Genomic DNA, 20,457 nt, shown 5'->3' with positions numbered 1-20,457 from the left:
GTTGAGTAGATCTAACAATTCTGAAAACCCTCGTCTTTCACATCGCTGTCTAATGCAGCTTCTGCAAGGGGGTCTGTCGATCTTTTGTAGTTTTGAAGTAGAACTGGATTTAATTCAAGTGATTGTAGAAGAAATCTTGACATCTGTTGCAACTCCGCACAAATTTCGATCAACAAATCAACATCTTGAATTACACAAAAACTCAAAAACAAAGTCTCCAAACTCTCACATGGAGAGAGATAAAACCCAATATATGGGTAGATATAACCTAATATATGGGTAGAAAAAACTCTCCATTAGAGAGAAACTGAAATTTATTAGAAACATAAACTTAAAAAAACTAGTAACAAAAGGAGAAAAAGAGACTTACCACCACCCCAAAGGGTGGTGGTTGCCCCTAGATTGAAAATTAGGGTTTTGTGAGTGAGGAAAGAGAAGAAAGAAAAAGAAAAGAAAGAGGAGGCAATATATAGTATTGTTGCGACTTTATTGTATTGTTGCGACAAAATCACATTCGAGAGGCACGTTCGAGACAAATCTATTGTCAAATAAAATGGTTGAAGGTCTCCATATCTTGAAAGATGTTAAATAGTATAATGTTTTATTCATTGCTAATGCACTAGTACACTACGTACTAATCAACTATGCATGGTGACTTAGGAGAGGTAATAATATTATATATGTAGGACATAGTCCATCATTGTTTCATCGTCACAAGTCATAACCCATAAATAACACCTGCCACTCCACAAGTGCTACTAACTCCATACATAATGCCGTAGCATTAATAGTTTCACAACAATTATAAAGCTCATGAGATAATGCTCTCAAAAGCTTAACATATAAATTATCACATGTGTATGGGCTACAAAGATAATACTACTACAACAATGGCAGAACTTTCTCCTTTAACCAAACAAGAAGTAGCATCAATGCTGGTTCAAGAGATAGCTAAAAAAGGTGATGAAATTCCAGATAACTTTCTTCACAAAGATGGTATCCCTGAAGCCATTTATGACCCTGATTTGTGGAGGAATGATCTCCTTATTGATTTCTCTCTTCTTTCTTCTTCCTCAACAACGGAACTCGCGAAACTCCGATCAGCTCTCTCTCAATGGGGTTGTTTTCAGGTATGCTTGCTTAGCTTGTTCCCTAGGACCGGAGTATCTTATTCGGTGTTCAATGATTTTATACTTCCTCCCTTCTGTTTTAAAAGAAACGTAACACCTTAGCACAAGGATTTATGAGAGGAAAGAGATAAAGAGAAAGAAAAACGGCGACTCATGTGATAAAAAAAATAGAGAGAAATGATTATTAAATAAAGCTGCATAAAATAGTAAGTGTTTCATTTATTTTAGAACGTAGGAAATATAAGCTTTCATGTATGTGAAAATTGAAAATTTTAATATGTACTATTGATATATGCTTAACCTAAATCTATCTCGGTTCCAAAAAAAAACTTTAGGCTTAACCTTAGAAATATTATTTAAGGGTTGCATTTATTTAGTTCTGACACTATGATATTGTTCGCTTTGTGCCAAATCTGCACAAATTTGTTTTTGGGCTCCTTCTTAAAAAAATGACAGCCATAATAAAACTCTAACCGGTAGAGATTTATCAACATCTAACAGTGGGTATTTGTGTCCTTTCACCTCTTTAATAAGGGCTTGGAAATTTTTACATGTCATGATGTTATTTGTCTAAAAAATAATACTTTTACATTTTGAAACTTATATATTTTTTTAAAAAAATTTAAAATCTAAAAATATATCAATATTCATATATTTTTATTTTCTACAAATAGATATCCATTTTGATATAATTTTATCATATTTTTATTTTACCCTTCTCTAACTATTATTAAATATGTAGAAAAAATATCAACACTATTTGTGTATGTATACACAAACATTATATGTTGTGTACACAAACAACATATGTTGTGTGTACACAAACAATATATGTTTATCATGAAATTCACATATTTTTATTCTCTACAATAAACATTCATTTTGATATAATTTTATCATATTTTATTTTACCCTCCTCTAACTATTATTTAGACATGTAGAAACAATATAATACAAACAATATCTAATTATACACAAACACTATATGTTGTTTGTGTACCCAACATATGTTTGTTTGTGTACACAACATATAATGTTTGTGTATACATACACAAATAGTGTTAATATTTTTTCTACATATTTAATAATAGTTAGAGAAGAGTAAAATAAAAATATGATAAAATGAAGGGAGAGAAAGAAAAAAATGAAATCTAGAGAGAGAAAGAGAAAACCCAAAAAAAAGAACCCTAGAAACCAAGTTCAAAGAACTAGAAAAAACTCTTTAATTCACCCATGCTTCTGCCATCCTGCTTCTCCCTTTTGGTTCCTAATTGTACGAATTCTTCAGTCAACTACTTATAGCCATGTAATTATCACTTTCTATAAAACTGCAGAGAGGTATAGCTCTCAATCTGCTTCACGGCATTTCGGCTACGACGAGCAGGCTAAGGCCTCAAAAGGCAATTTTTTCCATGATTTGTCTTTAATGGAGTGTTGGTTTGGTCTTAATCAACCAAAACGTGTCTGGATTGGCCGAATTTCAAAGGCTTTTAGAATTAAATTATTGTGGTTTCTAGGGTTCAAATTTAAAATTAAATTGGGGAAAATGTTGAGAGGGGTTGTTGGCAGGGGGTTCCTGCTGCAGTGGTGTTGTACTTTTTGGATGACTGCATTTCCTTCCTTTGGCGTGTGGGCATTCATTGTGTATCTATTGTTAGGGTGGTGGCGATTGCAGTGGTTTGTGTGTGTTACTTTGTTTGTCCTTTTGGCTATTATGAGAAGTCTTGCATTTAATGCGCATTCAGGGTTCACGTTTCAGACTGAGGTTGGTAAGTTGATGATGATTTTTTATAGTCTATTTCCTTCCCAGTATATAAGGTTGGTTCAGGTAATTTTTTCTAAGTATCCCTTCAAGTTTCTTTTTTCATGCTCTCTATTGTGCTCCTTCTTTTGTCTGCCTTTCTTTCTAAGTGTAGTGTTATTTAGTATGTCTTCTGAGAAATCTTTTAAGGAAGCATTAGTTTCCCCCCATCATGTTGCTGCTTGTGGCACTCCTCCATGTGGTGATGTTTGTGTACCTTGTGTGTCTGTTCCTCTTGGTGGGACTGTCCAGCTGGGGGATGGGTCATCTTGTGACCCTGCTTTCCCTCCTCAATTCCCTGAATTTCAGAATGTAGATGAAATTCCTCAAGTCCAGAAGGACATTGAGGAATTATCCAAAATGTGTCTGGTTGGTAAAATTCTGGGGTCTGCTGTTGACTATAGGACTATTATTTCTAGAACGAAAGCTGACTGGAAGTTTGTCAAGGGGGATATTGAATATCTCGAGATGGGCAACAATTGGGTTATGGTTAGATTTTCTAACCCTAATGACTGTTTTCTGGTTTGGAGTGAAAGGCCTTGGCATGTCCAAGGTGCTTTGTTTGTTATTCAACCCTGGAAACCTGAGTTTGATCCTTTTTGTGAGGAGATCAGGTGGGTTGATCTGTGGGCTAGAATTCCTCGATTTCCAACTGAGTTGTTAAATAATGAATCTGTTGCCAATTTATTTGCTGCTAATGATATTGGTACTTTGGTGAAGCTTGATCAGCATTCCTTGCTTAGGAATAAGATTCGGTTTGCTCGTGCTTGTATCCGTGTGGATATTTCTAAACCTTTATCTGAATATGCTGAAATTGTTAGGTCTGGTGGTCGCATTTGTGGTTTTATGATCTGGTACGAAGATTTTTCTACTGGCTGTTCGTTTTGTGGTGATGAAAACCATAGTATTGAGCTATGTTCTTTGTTATGCTCTCCTCCTAAGGAGGTTCATGTCAGATTGCTCAAGAATCCTAAACAAAAGCAAATTTCTGAGTCCTTAATGAAAGCTCACAGGCTAGCCAAACATGATACCACGGCTGAGGAAGCCAATGTGGTTCATGTGAAGCCTAGAGTTTTTGTTAGAAAAATGGGGACCTTTAGCTCTAAAGATGGCTTTGGTAAGAAACACAACAATGCTGGAAAGTCTGTTGCTCAGGGTGTTGAAATAAAGGAACCTTCTTCTCTGCCTTTTACAAAACGTGCAAATCATCCTTCTGTTTTAGGAAAAGGAAAATCTGTTCTGCTTGCTTCTTCACCTTGTGTTGATTCGTTGTCTTCTTCTGATGATGAGCTCTCTGTATTACCTATTTCCCCTGTGGTTGCCCCTTCTCAGCCCCTGGCTGTGGGTGTTCTGGCTGGTGTTGAGATTGGAGATGGAGCGGGCCTATCTAAGGTTACCTCCCCCCTCCCTGAGATGGCTCTTGTGGATGTTCCGGTGCCTATTCAGGTAAGGTTCCCTGAGGATTTGTTCTCTGCTAATCCTTTCATGGCTTTATATCCGGAAGAAGGTGGTGAGATGGATAATCTCATCCACATTCCTTCGGATGATGAGGATGATACTTATTTGCTGGATGATGCTGATGAAGATTTACTTTCTGGTGAGCTGTTGCCTGAGTCCTCTTTCCATTCTCTGTCTTCGGGAAACTCAGTTGTTAGAAAAATCAAAGGAATGGGGGTGGTGCCTGGTGCTCAGGAGGCTCTCTCCTCTCACTCCAGTTCATCCAAAAGAAGGAAGAGCAGCCCGGAGGATGATGGATTCTCTTCTGCTCTGAAGAAAAATAAGGCTTAAAGCTAAGTTTTTTCCACTTCCCAAATTTTTTTTAAATGTCGATGGCTTTTTGGAATGTTCGTGGTTGCCAAAGAAAAAACCTTTGTGTAGAAATAAAGAGTTATTGTTCCACAAACCACATTGACATAATGATGATTTGTGAAACAAAAACTCCTAAGATGCCTTCGTCTGCTTGTATTCGAAGCTGTGGTTTTTCTTTTGTAGAATGTTTGCCATCTATGGGTAAATCGGGTGGGATTTGGGTCATGTGGAAAAATAGCTCTAGTACTCCCTTTTGTCTTGATGTAATCCATAGAAGTGATCGTTTTTTGGTTTGTAATATAAAGCTGTTATCTTTGGATTATGTATTTGCTGCAATCTTTTTGTATGCCCCGGCTGACAATGCTAGTAAGTCAAGCTTTTGGGGGGAAATTTATGATTATGTTGCTACTCTTAGTATTCCCTATATTCTGCTTGGTGATTTCAATGAAATTAGCTTTCTTGATGATAAATTGGGGGGGGCTTCCACTCCTCTTCATAGATTTGCTCGTATGAATGAAATTAAAAACATGTGCCATTGTACTGAACTTCCCTTTATGGGTCAACCTTTCACCTGGAGAAAAAAGAGAAGTGGGGAGGGTAATATTTTAGAAAGATTAGATAAATGTTTAGTTAGTATGGATTGGCTTCACCAATTTCCCCTTGCTAAAGTTTATCATAATATTTTTACGACTTCTGATCATTGTAGTGTGCGTGTGTCTTATTTAGTTGCTCACTTGCAAAAAGCTCACCCTTTCAAATTCGAGAAAATGTGGTGTTTGCGAAAAGATTTTGACATTTTAGTTAAGAAAACGTGGTGCTCAAGATTTGAGGGTTCCTTCATGTTTAGACTTGTTCAAAAATGTAAGTTACTTAAATCCAATGCTAAAGTCTGGAATAAGTCAAGGTTTGGTAATATATTTAGACAACTGGCTATTGTGGACAAAAAGCTTGAAGACATCCAATGTAGGCTAGTTGTAGATAATTCTAATATACGATTGCAAACTTTACAAGAACGTCTTCTTGCCAAACGCCGAAACCTTTTCCAATTTCAAGAAACTTTCTGGTCTCAACGAGCGAGAGCTAGTAATCTGGCTAAAGGTGATTCCAACTCGAAGTACTTTCATGCATGTGCTACTATTCGGAAAAATCGTGCAAGCATTACTTCTTTCCTTACAAAAGATCAAACTATTGTCACCAATCCTGTACAAATGGCTGATTGTATCTCGCGAGAATTTAAAGAGAGGTTTGTCTCAAACCCTGCTTGTGGATTTAGAAAGGAGGTTGATTTTAGTCTTATATCTCCGATCATCTCGGAGGAAGATAATTTGTTTCTTTGCACCTCTGTCACTGCAGATGAGGTTCGTAGTGCTCTTTTTGATTTGGCCCCAGATAAATCCCCTGGCCCTGACGGGTTCCCTCCTTTCTTTTTTCAAAAGTACTGGACTCTAGTGGGCAATTCAGTCGTTAAAGCGGTGCAAGCGTTTTTTCATTCTGGACACATGTTGGCTGAAATTAACCATACGTTTATCACTCTTATTCCTAAGATTGATAATCCATCAGCAGCAAATCATTTTCGACCTATTAGTTTGTGCTCAACCATATATAAAATTGTAGCAAAAGTCCTAGCTAGTCGGTTAAAAGTGGTGCTCGGGAAGATCATTCACCCATTGCAAGGAGCCTTTGTTCCTGAACGCCTTATTCAAGACAACATTCTGTTAGCTCATGAGGTTTTCCACTCATTTAAGAATAAGTCTGGTAAAGTAGGCTGGCTAGCTATTAAACTTGATATGGAAAAGGCTTATGATCGTTTAGAATGGAATTTTTTATATACAATGTTAGAACAGTTAGGTTTTGATCAAAAGTGGATTCATTGGGTTAAAATGTGTGTCTCTACTGTGTCTTTCTCGGTCTTAGTTAATGGTATCCCAGGAGATCGGTTTTTTCCCTCTCGGGGGATTAGACAAGGCGATCCGTTATCTCCTTATTTATTTATTCTCTGTGCTGAACTGCTTGCGCGTCAAATTTATGATAAATCTATAAGTGGTGATAAACTGCTAGGGGTGAAATTGGGTCGATCTGGTGTTAAGATCCCATTCCTTACGTTTGCAGATGACACTATGATTTTTGCTAAGGCAACAGAGGAGAGTTGCGTTATCATTAAGTCTATTTTGGACAAGTATTGCTTGATGTCAGGGCAGTTAGTAAATTTTCATAAGTCTTCGTTCCAATGTACGCAAAATGTTTGCTTGTCCGATGTTAGTAAGTTTGCTTCTTTGCTTCAAATGTCTAATTCTCTCTCTTTTGGGAATTATTTGGGATGCCCAGTGATTGAGTCTCGTCTGACTAAAAACACGTTTCGTCAAGTTATTCAGTCGTCCCATTCCCAGTTGACCAAATGGAAGGCTAATTCGCTTTCTCAAGCAGGAAGATCGGTGTTGCTACAGGCCAATTTAGCTTCTAAAGCTAATTTTCAAATGCAAAGTTTTCTACTTCCTTCTTCTATTCATGGGGAGCTTGATTCGGTCTATCGAAATTTCTTCTGGAATAAAGCTCCGGACTCCCGCTCTCCTAATCTTATTGGGTGGGATCGTATTTGTACCCCGAAAAAATTTGGGGGGTTGGGATTCCGGAAGGCTGCTGTTAATAATGCTGCTCTCCAAATGAAGCTTTTATGGAAGATTGTTAAATATCCCGCTAATCTTTGGGTTGATCTTGTGTCCAAGAAGTATTTACGTGGCTGTTCGCTGTTTAATTATTCTCCGACAGCCAATTGTTCTTGGCAGTGGAGGAAGCTTATGTCTCTTAGGACTGTATTCCAGCAAGGCCTGAGATGGATTGTTAACAGGGGGGATTCTGTTTCTTTCTGGAATGATAATTGGGTGTTTCCTTACCCAATCTCTGCTGTTTGTGATCCTCCATTGGACTTTGAGAATTTAAAAGTTAATGATGTCATAGATGACCATCGTCAGTGGGATAAACAACGCCTTTTGTCTCTGGTGTCTGCTGATATTGTTCAATCTATTTTAAGCATTTTTCTGCCTTCTCTAGAGGGCCCGGATTCGCTGGTTTGGGGCCTTTCTCCGGATGGGGAATATTCTGTTAAGTCAGGGGCTCTCCTTGTTCAGGGGATTGCTCTTCACCCCCCTATGCCTACTCCTTTTGCTTGGGTCTGGAAGCTGCGGGTTCCTCCTAAGATTAAAAACTTCTTGTGGAAAATTTGTCAGGATGGTCTCCCTACTAAAGATCGGCTCCAACGAAGCCATGTGTTTACTCCGCAAGAATGTTGCTTTTGTAATCATCCTTTCGAAGATGCTAACCACTTGTTTTTCTTCTGTCCTTTTGCTCAAGATGTTTTTAGCCTTCTTCAGGAGCAAATGGGGTGGAGTTGTCTCCCTGTTGGTCCGTTCTCAAATAATGTCTTCATTAATATCTCTTATGTTTTCCATAATTCCAGCATGGAAGATGTGGAGATGTGTTGTGTTTCCTGGTGGTTTATCTGGTTTGCTCGTAATAAAATTATTTTTCAGGATGGTCCTTCCTCCCCTGTTTCTGTGGTGCATGCCATTGCTGGGTTTTTTCGGGATTGGGTCTCTTCTCTTTCTTCTGATGAGCAGATTGGGTCCAAGGTTCCGCGTTCTTTGAAGGTAGGGGGGGTTGTTATGGAGGTTGCGTGGTCTGCCCCTCCGGAGGGTTGGTCTAAACTTAACTTTGATGGATCAAAGTTGTCTGATGGGTCGACTTCGTGTGGATTTGTTATTCGAAATCATGCTGGGGATGTGCAGCTTTCGGGTTCTATGCCTCTCTCGGCTGACTGCTCTATTCTTGTTGCTGAAGCCTGGGGGCTTCGGGAAGGTCTCCGGGCTGCTATCTTTCTTGGTATCTCTTCGTTAGCTATTGAAGGTGATAATTTGGTTGTTATTAATTCTATCCGGCAATGTTGGAAGATTCCGTGGGAAATTTCTTCCTTGATTCAGGATTCGGCTGCGGAGATCCACAAGTTCCTTGCCGTCTCTTTTAATCATTGTTTTAGGGAAGCTAACCAAGCGGCGGATTTTATGGCTCATCGTGGGCATGAGGTTTCTTCGCTTGTTTATAGTTTTTCCTCTTCTAACATTGTTTTCTCTTCCATCATCCGTAAGGATGCTGTAGGATGGTCCTATCCAAGGGGCTTGTCCTAGGTTTTCTTCTCTTATCTAAAAAAAAAAAAAAAAATATGATAAAATTATATCAAAATGGATATCTATTTGTAGAAAATAAAAATATATGAATATTGATATATTTTTAAATTTTAAATTTTTTTAAAAAAATATATAAGTTTCAAAATGTAAAAGTATTATTTTTTAGACAAATAACATCATGACATGTAAAAATTTCCAAGCCCTTATTAAAGAGGTGAAAGGACACAAATACCCACTGTTAGATGTTGATAAATCTCTACCGGTTAGAGATTTATCATGGCTGTCATTTTTTTAAGAAGGAGCCCAAAAACAAATTTGTGCAGATTTGGCACAAAGCGAACAATATCATAGTGTCGGAACTAAATAAATGCAACCCTTAAATAATATTTCTAAGGTTAAACCTAAAGTTTTTTTTGGAACCGGGATAGATTTAGGTTAAGCATATATCAATAGTACATATTAAAATTTTCAATCATTGGTTGGCATAACACGTGATTCTTGTGTTAACTAATCTAATGCCTATTGGGTCACTCTTCCACTTCCTAGTCGTGAATTCGTGATGCAATTATTTAGTGGGGCACTTTGTCTTGTAATAGGAGAAAGTTACACCACAAAAACAAACAAAAGAAACAATTTTAATATGTACTATTGATATATGCTTAACCTAAATCTATCCCGGTTTCAAAAAAAACTCTAGGCTTAACCTTAGAAATATTATTTAAGGGTTGCATTTATTTAGTTCTGACACTATGATATTGTTCGCTTTGTGCCAAATCTGCACAAATTTGTTTTTGGGCTCCTTCTTAAAAAAATGACAGCCATGATAAATCTCTAACCGGTAGAGATTTATCAACATCTAACACTGGGTATTTGTGTCCTTTCACCTCTTTAATAAGGGCTTGGAAATTTTTACATGTCATGATGTTATTTGTCTAAAAAATAATACTTTTACATTTTGAAACTTATATATTTTTTAAAAAAAATTTAAAATTTAAAAATATATCAATATTCATATATTTTTATTTTCTACAAATAGATATCCATTTTGATATAATTTTATCATATTTTTATTTTACCCTTCTCTAACTATTATTAAATATGTAGAAAAAATATTAACACTATTTGTGTATGTATACACAAACATTATATGTTGTGTACACAAACAACATATGTTGGGTACACAAACAACATATAGTGTTTGTGTATAATTAGATATTGTTTGTATTATATTGTTTCTACATGTCTAAATAATAGTTAGAGAAGGGTAAAATAAAATATGATAAAATTATATCAAAATGAATGTTTATTGTAGAGAATAAAATATGTGAATTTCATGATAAACATATATTGTTTGTGTACACACAACATATATTGTTTGTGTATAAACAAATAGTGTTTGTGTTGATTTTTTTCACAAATCTAAATAATGGTTAGAGCAGGATGAAATTATATCAAAATGGATGTCTATTTGTAGGAACAAAAATATATGAATATTGACATATTTTTATTTTTTTAAACATATTTTTTTGAGATATACAAGTTTTAAAATTGCAAAAGTAATATTTTTTGGACGAATAACAACATGACATGTGGAAATCTCCAAATTCCTTTACACACACAAGTGGGCTGCCACATGGCAAATAGTACAACTTTTATTATTAAATAATAATCAGTATATCGGTTATACGTTTATCATTGCTCAAACAATAAAGTAGGTGAGCTCTTATAAATATATCTTCGATGTCGGACTATAATTTTTTTTGGAATTGATAATTTACTGGCCCAAGCAAGCTCAACCCTCATGAGTTAGGGGTAAGAAGGGGATCTCAACCCATACCTAGAAGCAAATATCTACACAAACTCCTCAAATATGGAGTTGATGAGTCGAATCTTGACCATGAAATTGGGAGGTGGAAGTTCCAATCATTGGACTCCCACATAATTCTCATACGAGTGTAACAAATATTTCTATAAAAAAAGCCAGTTCACAATAAGTTTATAAAGGACTCTTTTGCTGGCTTTTGCATAAGTTATCTTTCTTGTGAGTTGTGACTTGCCAAAGGAGGAAGGCAGCAGCTTGCGCGAGAGAAGAATGGCTCGGTCGCGAGTGGTGCGCCCGCACCAAGATGTGGTGCGCCCGCACATCGCTTGCAGATGGATTTCTTCGTCTTGAGGCAGGAGATTTTGTCCGCCCGCACATTGGGCTAATGCGCCCGCACCAGATGATGGTGCGCCCGCACCTATCGGGGGATGCGAGATTTTCCGGTTTATTTTACGACTTAGGGCTTGTATTCTTAGACTTCATATAAATATGTTTTGTCATATTTAGGGTTTTTTTAACCACAAAAGTTAGAGAGAGATTAGAGAAAACACAATAGAGAAGATTAGAGAGAGTCTTTGAGATTCAATTAGAAATCCATTTAATTGAATCTTGCCTATTGTATTTGTAATCGTCTCGTTGTTGTGAAGAGTAGGCCCATTGTCACCTATTACTCTAATGCCAGCCATATAGTTAATGGCCTTGTGGCCTTGTAATAAATGTAGTGTCTGCCTTAGTAGTGTATGGGGTCTCAGGTATTGTATGGGATCTCAGGTGATATCATTTAGTTTTGTCTGATAGCTAGTTTGTCCACTAGTGTGATGTGTCATGTTGTCCTAGGGATTTGTAACCTAGGAGGGACTACAAAAGGGGGAGGCGCCGTTTTACAGAATTCAAGAGAGTGAATGAGAATCAATGAAAGAGGCAACAATATTGTTCTCCCACAATTTCTAATCTCAGCATCTTGCTTTAATCCTTTCCAGAATATTGAGTTGTAAACTCTTCATGGTATCAGAGCTGAGGTTGTGATTAGTAGCAAGATCTGTGTGAGTGGAAAATATTGATTCATCTCCTCCTTGAAAAATCTAATCTTTGTTCAAGTTGCATCTTTCTCCCTCTTGCCATCTTCAATGTCGAAAGAAAAGGTGAGCTTAGCTGACATTCAAAACCCACTGTATCTTCATCCCTCTGATGGACCCAACTCTCTTGCTGTTCCAAAACTTCAAGGTGCTCAGGACTACAGACCATGGCGCAGATCCATGGAAATTAGCCTAGCTGCAAAAAGGAAACTGGGATTTGTCACTGGAAGTGTGAAGAAGGAAACTGGGGATGAAGCTAAGGCTGAACAATGGGAAACGTGCAACAACATGGTGATAGCATGGATTCATGCATCCATATCTGAGAGTATAAAAAACTCAGTTTTGTATGTAACCACAGCAAGAGAAGTGTGGAAGCAACTTGAAACCAGGTTTCATGTTACTAATGGGTCACATAAGTACAAACTGAACAAAGAAGTATATGAGACTCAGCAAAATGGTGTAAGTGTAAATGAATATTACACAAAAATGAAAGGAATGTGGGAGGAACAAGATTCCTTGAACTTACTTCCTGCTATCACAGAGATGACTGTAGAGATCAATGCCTTTGTGCAAGCCCTTAACCTTCAAAAGGAAGAACTCAGGCTATTCCAATTCCTGAATGGATTGGACGAAGAATACTCTGCTCAAAGGAGTCAGGTGTTGATGTTGAGCCCTCTACCAAGTGTAGAAAATGTGTGTGCTTCACTCCAGCAGGAAGAAAGCCAAAGAGATATTCTGAACATCTCAAAGCTGAGTCTGGAACCAGCTGCTATGTACAGCAAAGGTGAAAATGGTGAAGGTTGTAGTGTGTGTGGTGGGAAGACTCACACAAAGGAGAAATGTTGGCATGTGATTGGTTTTCCTAAGAAGCATCCTAAGTATAAGGGGCAACAGAGGAATCAAGGAAGGGTTGGTGAAGGTTATGGAATGAAGAAGTGGGGTATTAACAGAGGACAGGGACAAAGAATAGCTGCAAATGCTCAAACTCAGGAGGAAGAAACCTCTCAACTGCTTACACCTCAACATGTAGAACAACTGCTGAAACTTCTGCCTAGTCACTCAAAGGGAAACAAGACTGGATCAGAAACTGAAGAAGAGTTGGAAGGAAGTTTTGCAGGTATGGTGACTTGTTGTACTGCTTCATTTGATGTTTGTGATTGGATAGTTGACTCTGGAGCATCAGATCACATGACATGTGATGCTGATAGCTTGATAAACCTCACTGAAACTAAAAACAAACCTAAATTGAACCTTCCTAATGGGAAAACATCTGTGATAACTCATGTTGGTGACAAGAAGCTGGAAAACGAATTGCTGTTGAAAAATGTGTTATATGTTCCTGAATTTAAGCAAAATCTTCTGTCTGTAAATAGACTGGTCCAAAACAACAAATACAAAGTGACCTTCTACCCTGAACTGTGTGTGATTCAGGACTCTCTCAGTCAAGTTATTAAAGGAATTGGTAAGGCTCAAAATGGGCTGTACTTCCTGGTGAACATTCCTATGGAAGATATCTGGAGAAAGTTAAAGAACAAACCTCAATACTTGGCAGAGACAGGGAGAAGAGAAGAAAATGAAAGAAGAAGTAGAAATTGCTCAAGCACTGATGTAACTGATGCTAGTGCAAATCATGTAATTAAGAAAAACAATTTTGTGTTGTGGCACAATAGATTGGGACATGCCCCCTTGAGTAGAATTAAACACATAGAGTGTGTGTCTGAATTAAGTGAAACTCAAGATGTTTGTTTAACTTGTCCTATGGCTAAGTTTACTAAAATTCCTTATAATGTGAGCTCTTCTCATGCTTCTGCTCCTTTTGAATTGATCCATATAGACATATGGGGTCCATATCATGTATGTACAGGTGGTAAATACAGGTATTTCTTGACCATTGTTGATGACTTCTCCAGAGCAACTTGGGTTCATTTGCTCAAGTTGAAATCAGAGTCTATAGAGACTTTGAAAACATTCTGTAATTTTGCTAAAAATCAATTTGAAAAAAATGTGAAGATTGTGAGATCTGACAATGCATTAGAGTTTGATGACTCTGAATGCAAAGAATTTTTTGGAAAGCAAGGAATTATTCACCAAACATCCTGTGTGGATAGGCCACAACAGAATGGAAGGGTTGAAAGAAAACACAGAAATATATTGGAGATGTCCAGGGCATTGAGACTTCAAGCTGGGCTTCCCTTGAAGTATTGGGGAGACTGTGTTCTCACAGCAGTTCATATTACCAATAGGCTCCCTAGTGAGGTGTTGAAGTATGCAACTCCCTATGAGAAGTTGTTCAACAAAAAGCCAACTTATAGTCATCTAAAGGCTTTTGGTTGTCTAGCCTTTGCTAGTAACCCTTGCAGGAAGAAGGACAAGTTCAATGTGAGAGGAGTCCCATGCATATTCCTTGGATATCCTTACAATAAGAAGGGCTATAAGCTCATGAATGTCCTGAACCAGCAGTGCTTTGTGTCAAGAGATGTCACATTCTATGAAAATGTGTTCCCTTGCAACAAAGCATGCAAGACTCAGTATATGCAACCTCAGCCTGTGAGGATACCTGGTGATCAAGTTGAGAATACAACTGAGTACTCAGAATGTATGCTGGATGTAGTGAGTAGAATGGAGGAAGAAAATAATGAGCTGGAAGAAGAAGAGTCAGTTGAAACAGAAGGAAGAAATGAAGAAACTGAAAGAGAACAGTCTGTAGAAAGAAGACAAGAAGAAGTGGAACATGTGGAGAATGGTGTGAGGAGATCAACCAGGGAACACAAGCAACCTGAATGGCTGAAAGAATATGTGACACAGCAGAAAAAGGGAAGAAAAATACTGCCAGGGGAAGCAGCAAGTAACTTAGCTCACACACCTGTGTCCTATGCATTCACCACCTTTGTAAATCAGGTGGAGATCAATGTGGATCCACAACATTTCAAGACAGCTGTGCAAGATGAAGCATGGGTAAAAGCCATGAATGAAGAGCTGCAAGCTCTTGAAGAAAACAAGACCTGGAAGTTAACTGACCTCCCACATGGAAAAAGAGCCATAGGATGCAAATGGCTATACAAAACCAAGTTTAATCCTGATGGATCAGTAGAGAGGAAGAAAGCCAGACTGGTGGTATTGGGTAACAGACAAAAGAAGGGAATTGACTATGAGGAGACATTTGCTCCAGTGGCTAAAATGACCACTGTGAGGTCCCTTCTTGCTGTAGCAGCTTTGAAAGGATGGTTCTTACATCAAATGGATGTGAAGAATGCATTCCTTCATGGAGAATTGATGGAGGATGTATACATGCAGCTTCCACCTGGGTATGAAGGACCTGGGAAGAAGATATGTGTGGGGCAAGCTGAATATAAGAGCAGAGACCTACCACAAAGCAAGGTGTGCAAATTAACTAAGTCCTTGTATGGACTAAAGCAAGCACCTAGACAGTGGTTTGCCAAGCTGTCTAATGCTCTCAGAGATGATGGATTCATCCAATCTAAAACAGATTACTCACTGTTTACAAAGGGAAAAAATGAAAACTTGGTTGTAGTGTTGGTATATGTAGATGATCTACTGGTTGCAGGGAACAATGAAGTGAAGATGGCAGAGGTGAAATCTTTTCTAGCATCTCAATTTCATATGAAAGATTTGGGGAAGTTAAGATACTTCCTTGGAATAGAAGTGGATAGAAGCTCTGAAGGTATATTTATATCCCAAAGGAAGTATACCCTAGATATACTCAAAGAGTACAACATTCACAAGGGAAGATCTCTGAAACTTCCTATGGATCCACATCTGAAACTCACACCTGAAGTGGGAGAACCTCTTCCTAACCCTGGTGAATACCAACATCTTATTGGGAAACTCATATATCTGACCATCACCAGGCCAGATATTACATTTGCTGTGCATATTCTGAGCCAGTTTATGCACAATCCCACATGTGTGCACATGCAGGCAGCAAAACGTGTCCTAAGGTACCTTCTAGGCACAGCTAGCCAAGGAGTCTTCCTAGCCTCACAATCAGGAGCTGTACTCACTGCCTATACAGACAGTGACTGGGCCAGTTGCCCTATGTCAAGGAAATCCACAACAGGTTTCTGTTGTCTCCTTGGGTCTTCTTTGCTTTCTTGGAAAACAAAAAAACGAAAGGTTGTAGCAAGATCATCTGCTGAAGCAGAATATAGAGCTATGGCTCTTACAACATGTGAAGTAGTGTGGTTGTCTCAACTGTTGAAGGAGCTGGGGATCTCAAGTGTTCAACCTGTGACTGTGAGATGTGATAATCAAGCTGCTATATCTATAGCCTCAAATCCAGTGCATCATGAACGAACTAAGCACGTTGAAGTGGACTGCCATTTCATTAGGGACAAGGTAGCTCAGCAAGTCGTTCATCCGGAATACATATCTACACACCATCAACTTGCAGATATCCTCACTAAAAGCCTACCTGTGGACAAGCACAAATTCCTTCTCACCAAGATGGGAGCTACAAGCAAGCCTCCACTCTCATCTTGAGGGGGAGTGTTGTGAAGAGTAGGCCCATTGTCACCTATTACTCTAATGCCAGCCATATAGTTAATGGCCTTGTGGCCTTGTAATAAATGTAGTGTCTGCCTTAGTAGTGTATGGGGTCTCAGGTATTGTATGGGATCTCAGGTGATATCATTTAGTTTTGTCTGATAGCTAGTTTGTCCACTAGTGTGATGTGTCATGTTGTCCTAGGGATTTGTAACCTAGGAGGGACTACAAAAGGGGGAGGCGCCGTTTTACAGAATTCAAGAGAGTGAATGAGAATCAATGAAAGAGGCAACAATATTGTTCTCCCACAATTTCTAATCTCAGCATCTTGCTTTAATCCTTTCCAGAATATTGAGTTGTAAACTCTTCACTCGTTCATAGTGAAACGATCTTTTTCCCTGCCTTGAGGACGTAGCTATCACGTTGATAGTGAACCTCGTTAAATTTGTGTGTCCTTTATTCGCTTTCTTGTTTTTCTTGTGTGTGTGCTTGGTTGTTGTGAATTCTTGTTGGTTTAATTCAACGCTTCCGCATAACATTTCTCTTCTTCTCTAAAGGTAATGCTATAAAATGGTGACACTTGAAAACATCATATGGTAATTTTAATGCATGGGTAAACAGTAGAGTTACTGTAATACTCGTTGAGTACAAGATTTCGTACTTAGTTTTAGCTCGATTACTTAATGCAAAGACAAATAATGCAACAAAAAGCTGAGAGAATATGTACAATATCTTAATAAGGTTATGCTTTGATTAGTTTACTCTGGACTAAGTAATACTCTATTATCATTGCTTTCTATAATCTATATCAACAAATTAGGAATGGTAATGGATTGGATTATACAATCTAATTATCTAGCCCGCTCTACAAACAATTTACCTATATTTGGATTTAAATTATAGTAAGTACATGATTTACATTGATATTAAAACTCATATTGAGATGAATTTTTTTTTCTTCTTCTGACTATGTTATTAATTAATATCACAAAAATCAAAATTGCAAAAAAAACAATTACACTTGTTTTTTCAATAATGAAAATAATATAATTATCCTATTGTAATGTTACTTAAATGAATTAGTTTAAGAGGTCGAATAAGTAATAAAATCTCAAATAAGTTCTACCTCATTTCGAATTGGATTGGATTTTCATGTTTCGATTTTTGAAAGAATTTTTTTCCTTCAACTCGAGTTGATTGCATAAAAATAGACAAATAGACTGCTCAAGTCTTAAAACTCCCTAGTCTTAAATAGCACTTGAAGATTTAAATTCATTGAATAGGTAATAAATCATGGGATAGAGGTCTCATTCCTTGAAGAACTGATTGAAGTTTCCAAGCAATTCTTTGCTCTTCCCCTAGAGGAGAAGCTCAAGTGCTTTGAAGCATTTCAAGGTTATGGTAGTGATACTTATTCTTTTAAGCCAAAAACTTCCAATTGGAATGATAGGATATTTCTTTCACTCTCCCCTAAGGAAAAGGTAAATCTCCAATGTTGGCCGCAGAAGCCTCAAAATTTCAGGTACGTAAATCGTTGAAATATGTCTTAAACCACGTAATTCTTTATTGTTTTAATTTATTGCGATGATTAAAACATAAATTTTACAAGATCTCCTAACAAAATTGTTGTTTCATGAACAATAATATGTGATTGCGAATTTTGGTAGGATAATGATTGAGGAGTACTCAAAGAAGTTAACAACAATGAATGAAGTCATGAGTACGGCAATGGCAAAATCACTTAACTTAGACGAAAACTGCCTACGTTTTGGGAAACGAGAACCAGCAAGTATAAGGTTCAATTTCTATCCTCGTTGCTCATCCCCTAAGCGAGTTCTTGGGTCCAAGCCACACTCGGATCTCACAACATTAACATATCTATTGCCGGAGAAAGATGTTGAAGGTCTTGAAATATTGAAAGATGATAAATGGTACAAGGTTTTGCCCATCCCTGGTGCATTGTTTATCAACTTCGGTGACTCTGGAGAGGTAACTTAACAAATTCAATTCTTCTCGTATAGACTATTGATCAAGTTTATTTTTTACCCAATTAGGAGTACAAGTCCGTACTGTAGAACACATAAAATTACTCATCCTAACTAAGGAATTATTTACAATAGAAAATACGTTAAGCAATTCAATGAGACACTTCCATAATTTAAGAGGAGGTACTATTGAGACTTTGAGAAGCATTATGGATTTATGGTACTACTCATTCCGTTTTCTTTTGTTGTTCAGGTATTCTTTATTGGAAAATTTCAATATCTTGTACTACTTTGAATCTTTCTATACATAATAGTGTCATTTATGAATAAAATTTTCCATTAATTTTAAGTTGCAATAATTGTGTTCACACTATTGAATAGTCATTTTTCTACTTTTTTTACCCTTCAAACTTTTGTCTTATTGGCTGCCTAACATAAAGTAATTCAAAATGCAATAAATATATTCACACTAGTTTGTAGTCATTATTTACTCTTTTACCCCCTCAAAAACTTTTATATCATTGCTTGACTAACATAGAATAGCTCAAAAGCCTAAAATCTTTAATTTTAGTTAATTTAATCTTATCTAAATAGTAGAATCTTACTCATTGTTTGAATCGTTTCATTGCTTGACTAACATAGAATAGCTCAAAAGCCTAAAATCTTTAATTTTAGTTAATTTAATCTTATCTAAATAGTAGAATCCTACTCATTGTTTGAATCGTTTCTTCCCCGATTTCAAATAGGATAAACAAAAGAAAATGGTAAGAGAATCCCTTCAATTTTTTAAACCACAAAATGTAGGGATTTAGCCAATTAGATAACATGTACACTAATCAAATTTGTAGCATAAAATTAGACTATTAACATCATTGTGAGATTTTCACACTTTGCATTTTGCAATTGCAGGTAATGACTAACAGGGTATTTAAGACCTCTGTACATAGAGTGAGCACAAATTCTGTGAAGGATAGGATATCTGTGGCCGTGTTTTTTAGTCCAAAGGATGATGAGGAAGTTGGACCAGCAAGTGAATTAATTAGTGCTAATCAGCCTCAAGTCTACAACAAGTACATCATGTCTGAGTATCTGCGAGCATTTTTCGAAAGCTATAAGCTAGGGTCAGGAAGACCACTTGATGCATTTCAAATTTAGCGTGTTTTTACACATCTTAAGAATAAATTAAAACTGTTTGTTTATGATTTGCATGGGTGTTGTAGAGACTAGAAAGAGGTGAATTCTACATGCTTCTGAGTTTAATTAATTGTACTCTATTGTCTATTCTTCTTTGATTTGGGCATTTGTGAGGATCACGGGTATGTGTCTAAATGTCAAGTTTGGCTATTTTATGTAGTAACCAAATGTTTTGGGTCAAAACTCAAGTGTCATATGTCGATCAGCTTATTGAATTGTCAAAAAAAATATATTAATGGAAAAAGTATTATTTACTTCATTGCATATGAGGAGGCTACATAGATGGCCTTTAACTAGTCACTAAGCTTATATAGTGACTAGTGAGTAACATGGTCCCACATATTACGTACCCAGCTAAACCCTTCTGAATTTAAACTTCATGCTGAATTTCATAAGAAACGCTACTTCATCTCATTTGAAGGTGGAAATCATACACAAAGGAAGGGAGTCAAATGTGGTGGCTGACACTTTAGCTAAACAAGGATTGAAAAGGGAAAATGATTTCCTAGCTTGGTTGTAAAATGTAGGCAGTTTCATGGATGTATGATGGGCTTTAATAGCCTTGCTTTGTAATGTTGATGGACTCTCATCTAAGGCTCGATGCCGTAATAAAATAAGAAACCAAATTATCAAAAAAAAAAAAAAAACATATCTAAACCCTTCTTATAAGACCAACTAGTCGTATATGCACGTGATGTGTACGTCAAAAAACTTATATAGGTATATGTACGAACGAACATGTTTTTCAATCTAAAATTATTTTGGTAGTGATGTCAATTATTGAGGTTCTATATAGATGTTATTTATCTTTTTAAATTGAGCGAGTGTGACGGATTTTTAACTGTTCAATATCGTCATTGAAAAATTTGATCGATGATTTAATAATTCCTTATCAGCGGCTTTACTACAGTTCTTTAACGATTGTAAATGTTAATAAACGATATTGTTTGAACTTTGTA

The 20,457-nt window shown here is 37.0% G+C and overlaps 1 protein-coding gene across 1 annotated transcript; it reads left to right on the top strand.

Annotated features, from left to right (window-relative positions):
- The first annotated feature begins 798 nt into the window (after window positions 1-798).
- On the top strand, window positions 799-19,757 carry LOC104901933 (jasmonate-induced oxygenase 4). Its single transcript, XM_010689560.3, has 4 exons — window positions 799-1,130; window positions 17,603-17,841; window positions 17,987-18,308; window positions 19,214-19,757. Exons 1-4 carry the CDS (start codon window positions 855-857, stop codon window positions 19,457-19,459), a joined length of 1,083 nt encoding a protein of 360 aa, XP_010687862.1. The 5' UTR covers window positions 799-854; the 3' UTR covers window positions 19,460-19,757.
- Window positions 19,758-20,457: the final 700 nt, after the last annotated feature.

The sequence above is a fragment of the Beta vulgaris genome, chromosome 8 (assembly GCF_026745355.1).
Source record: "Beta vulgaris subsp. vulgaris cultivar EL10 chromosome 8, EL10.2, whole genome shotgun sequence".
Lineage (NCBI taxonomy): Eukaryota > Viridiplantae > Streptophyta > Magnoliopsida > Caryophyllales > Amaranthaceae > Beta > Beta vulgaris.
This window is presented reverse-complemented; position numbering and strand designations above follow the sequence as displayed.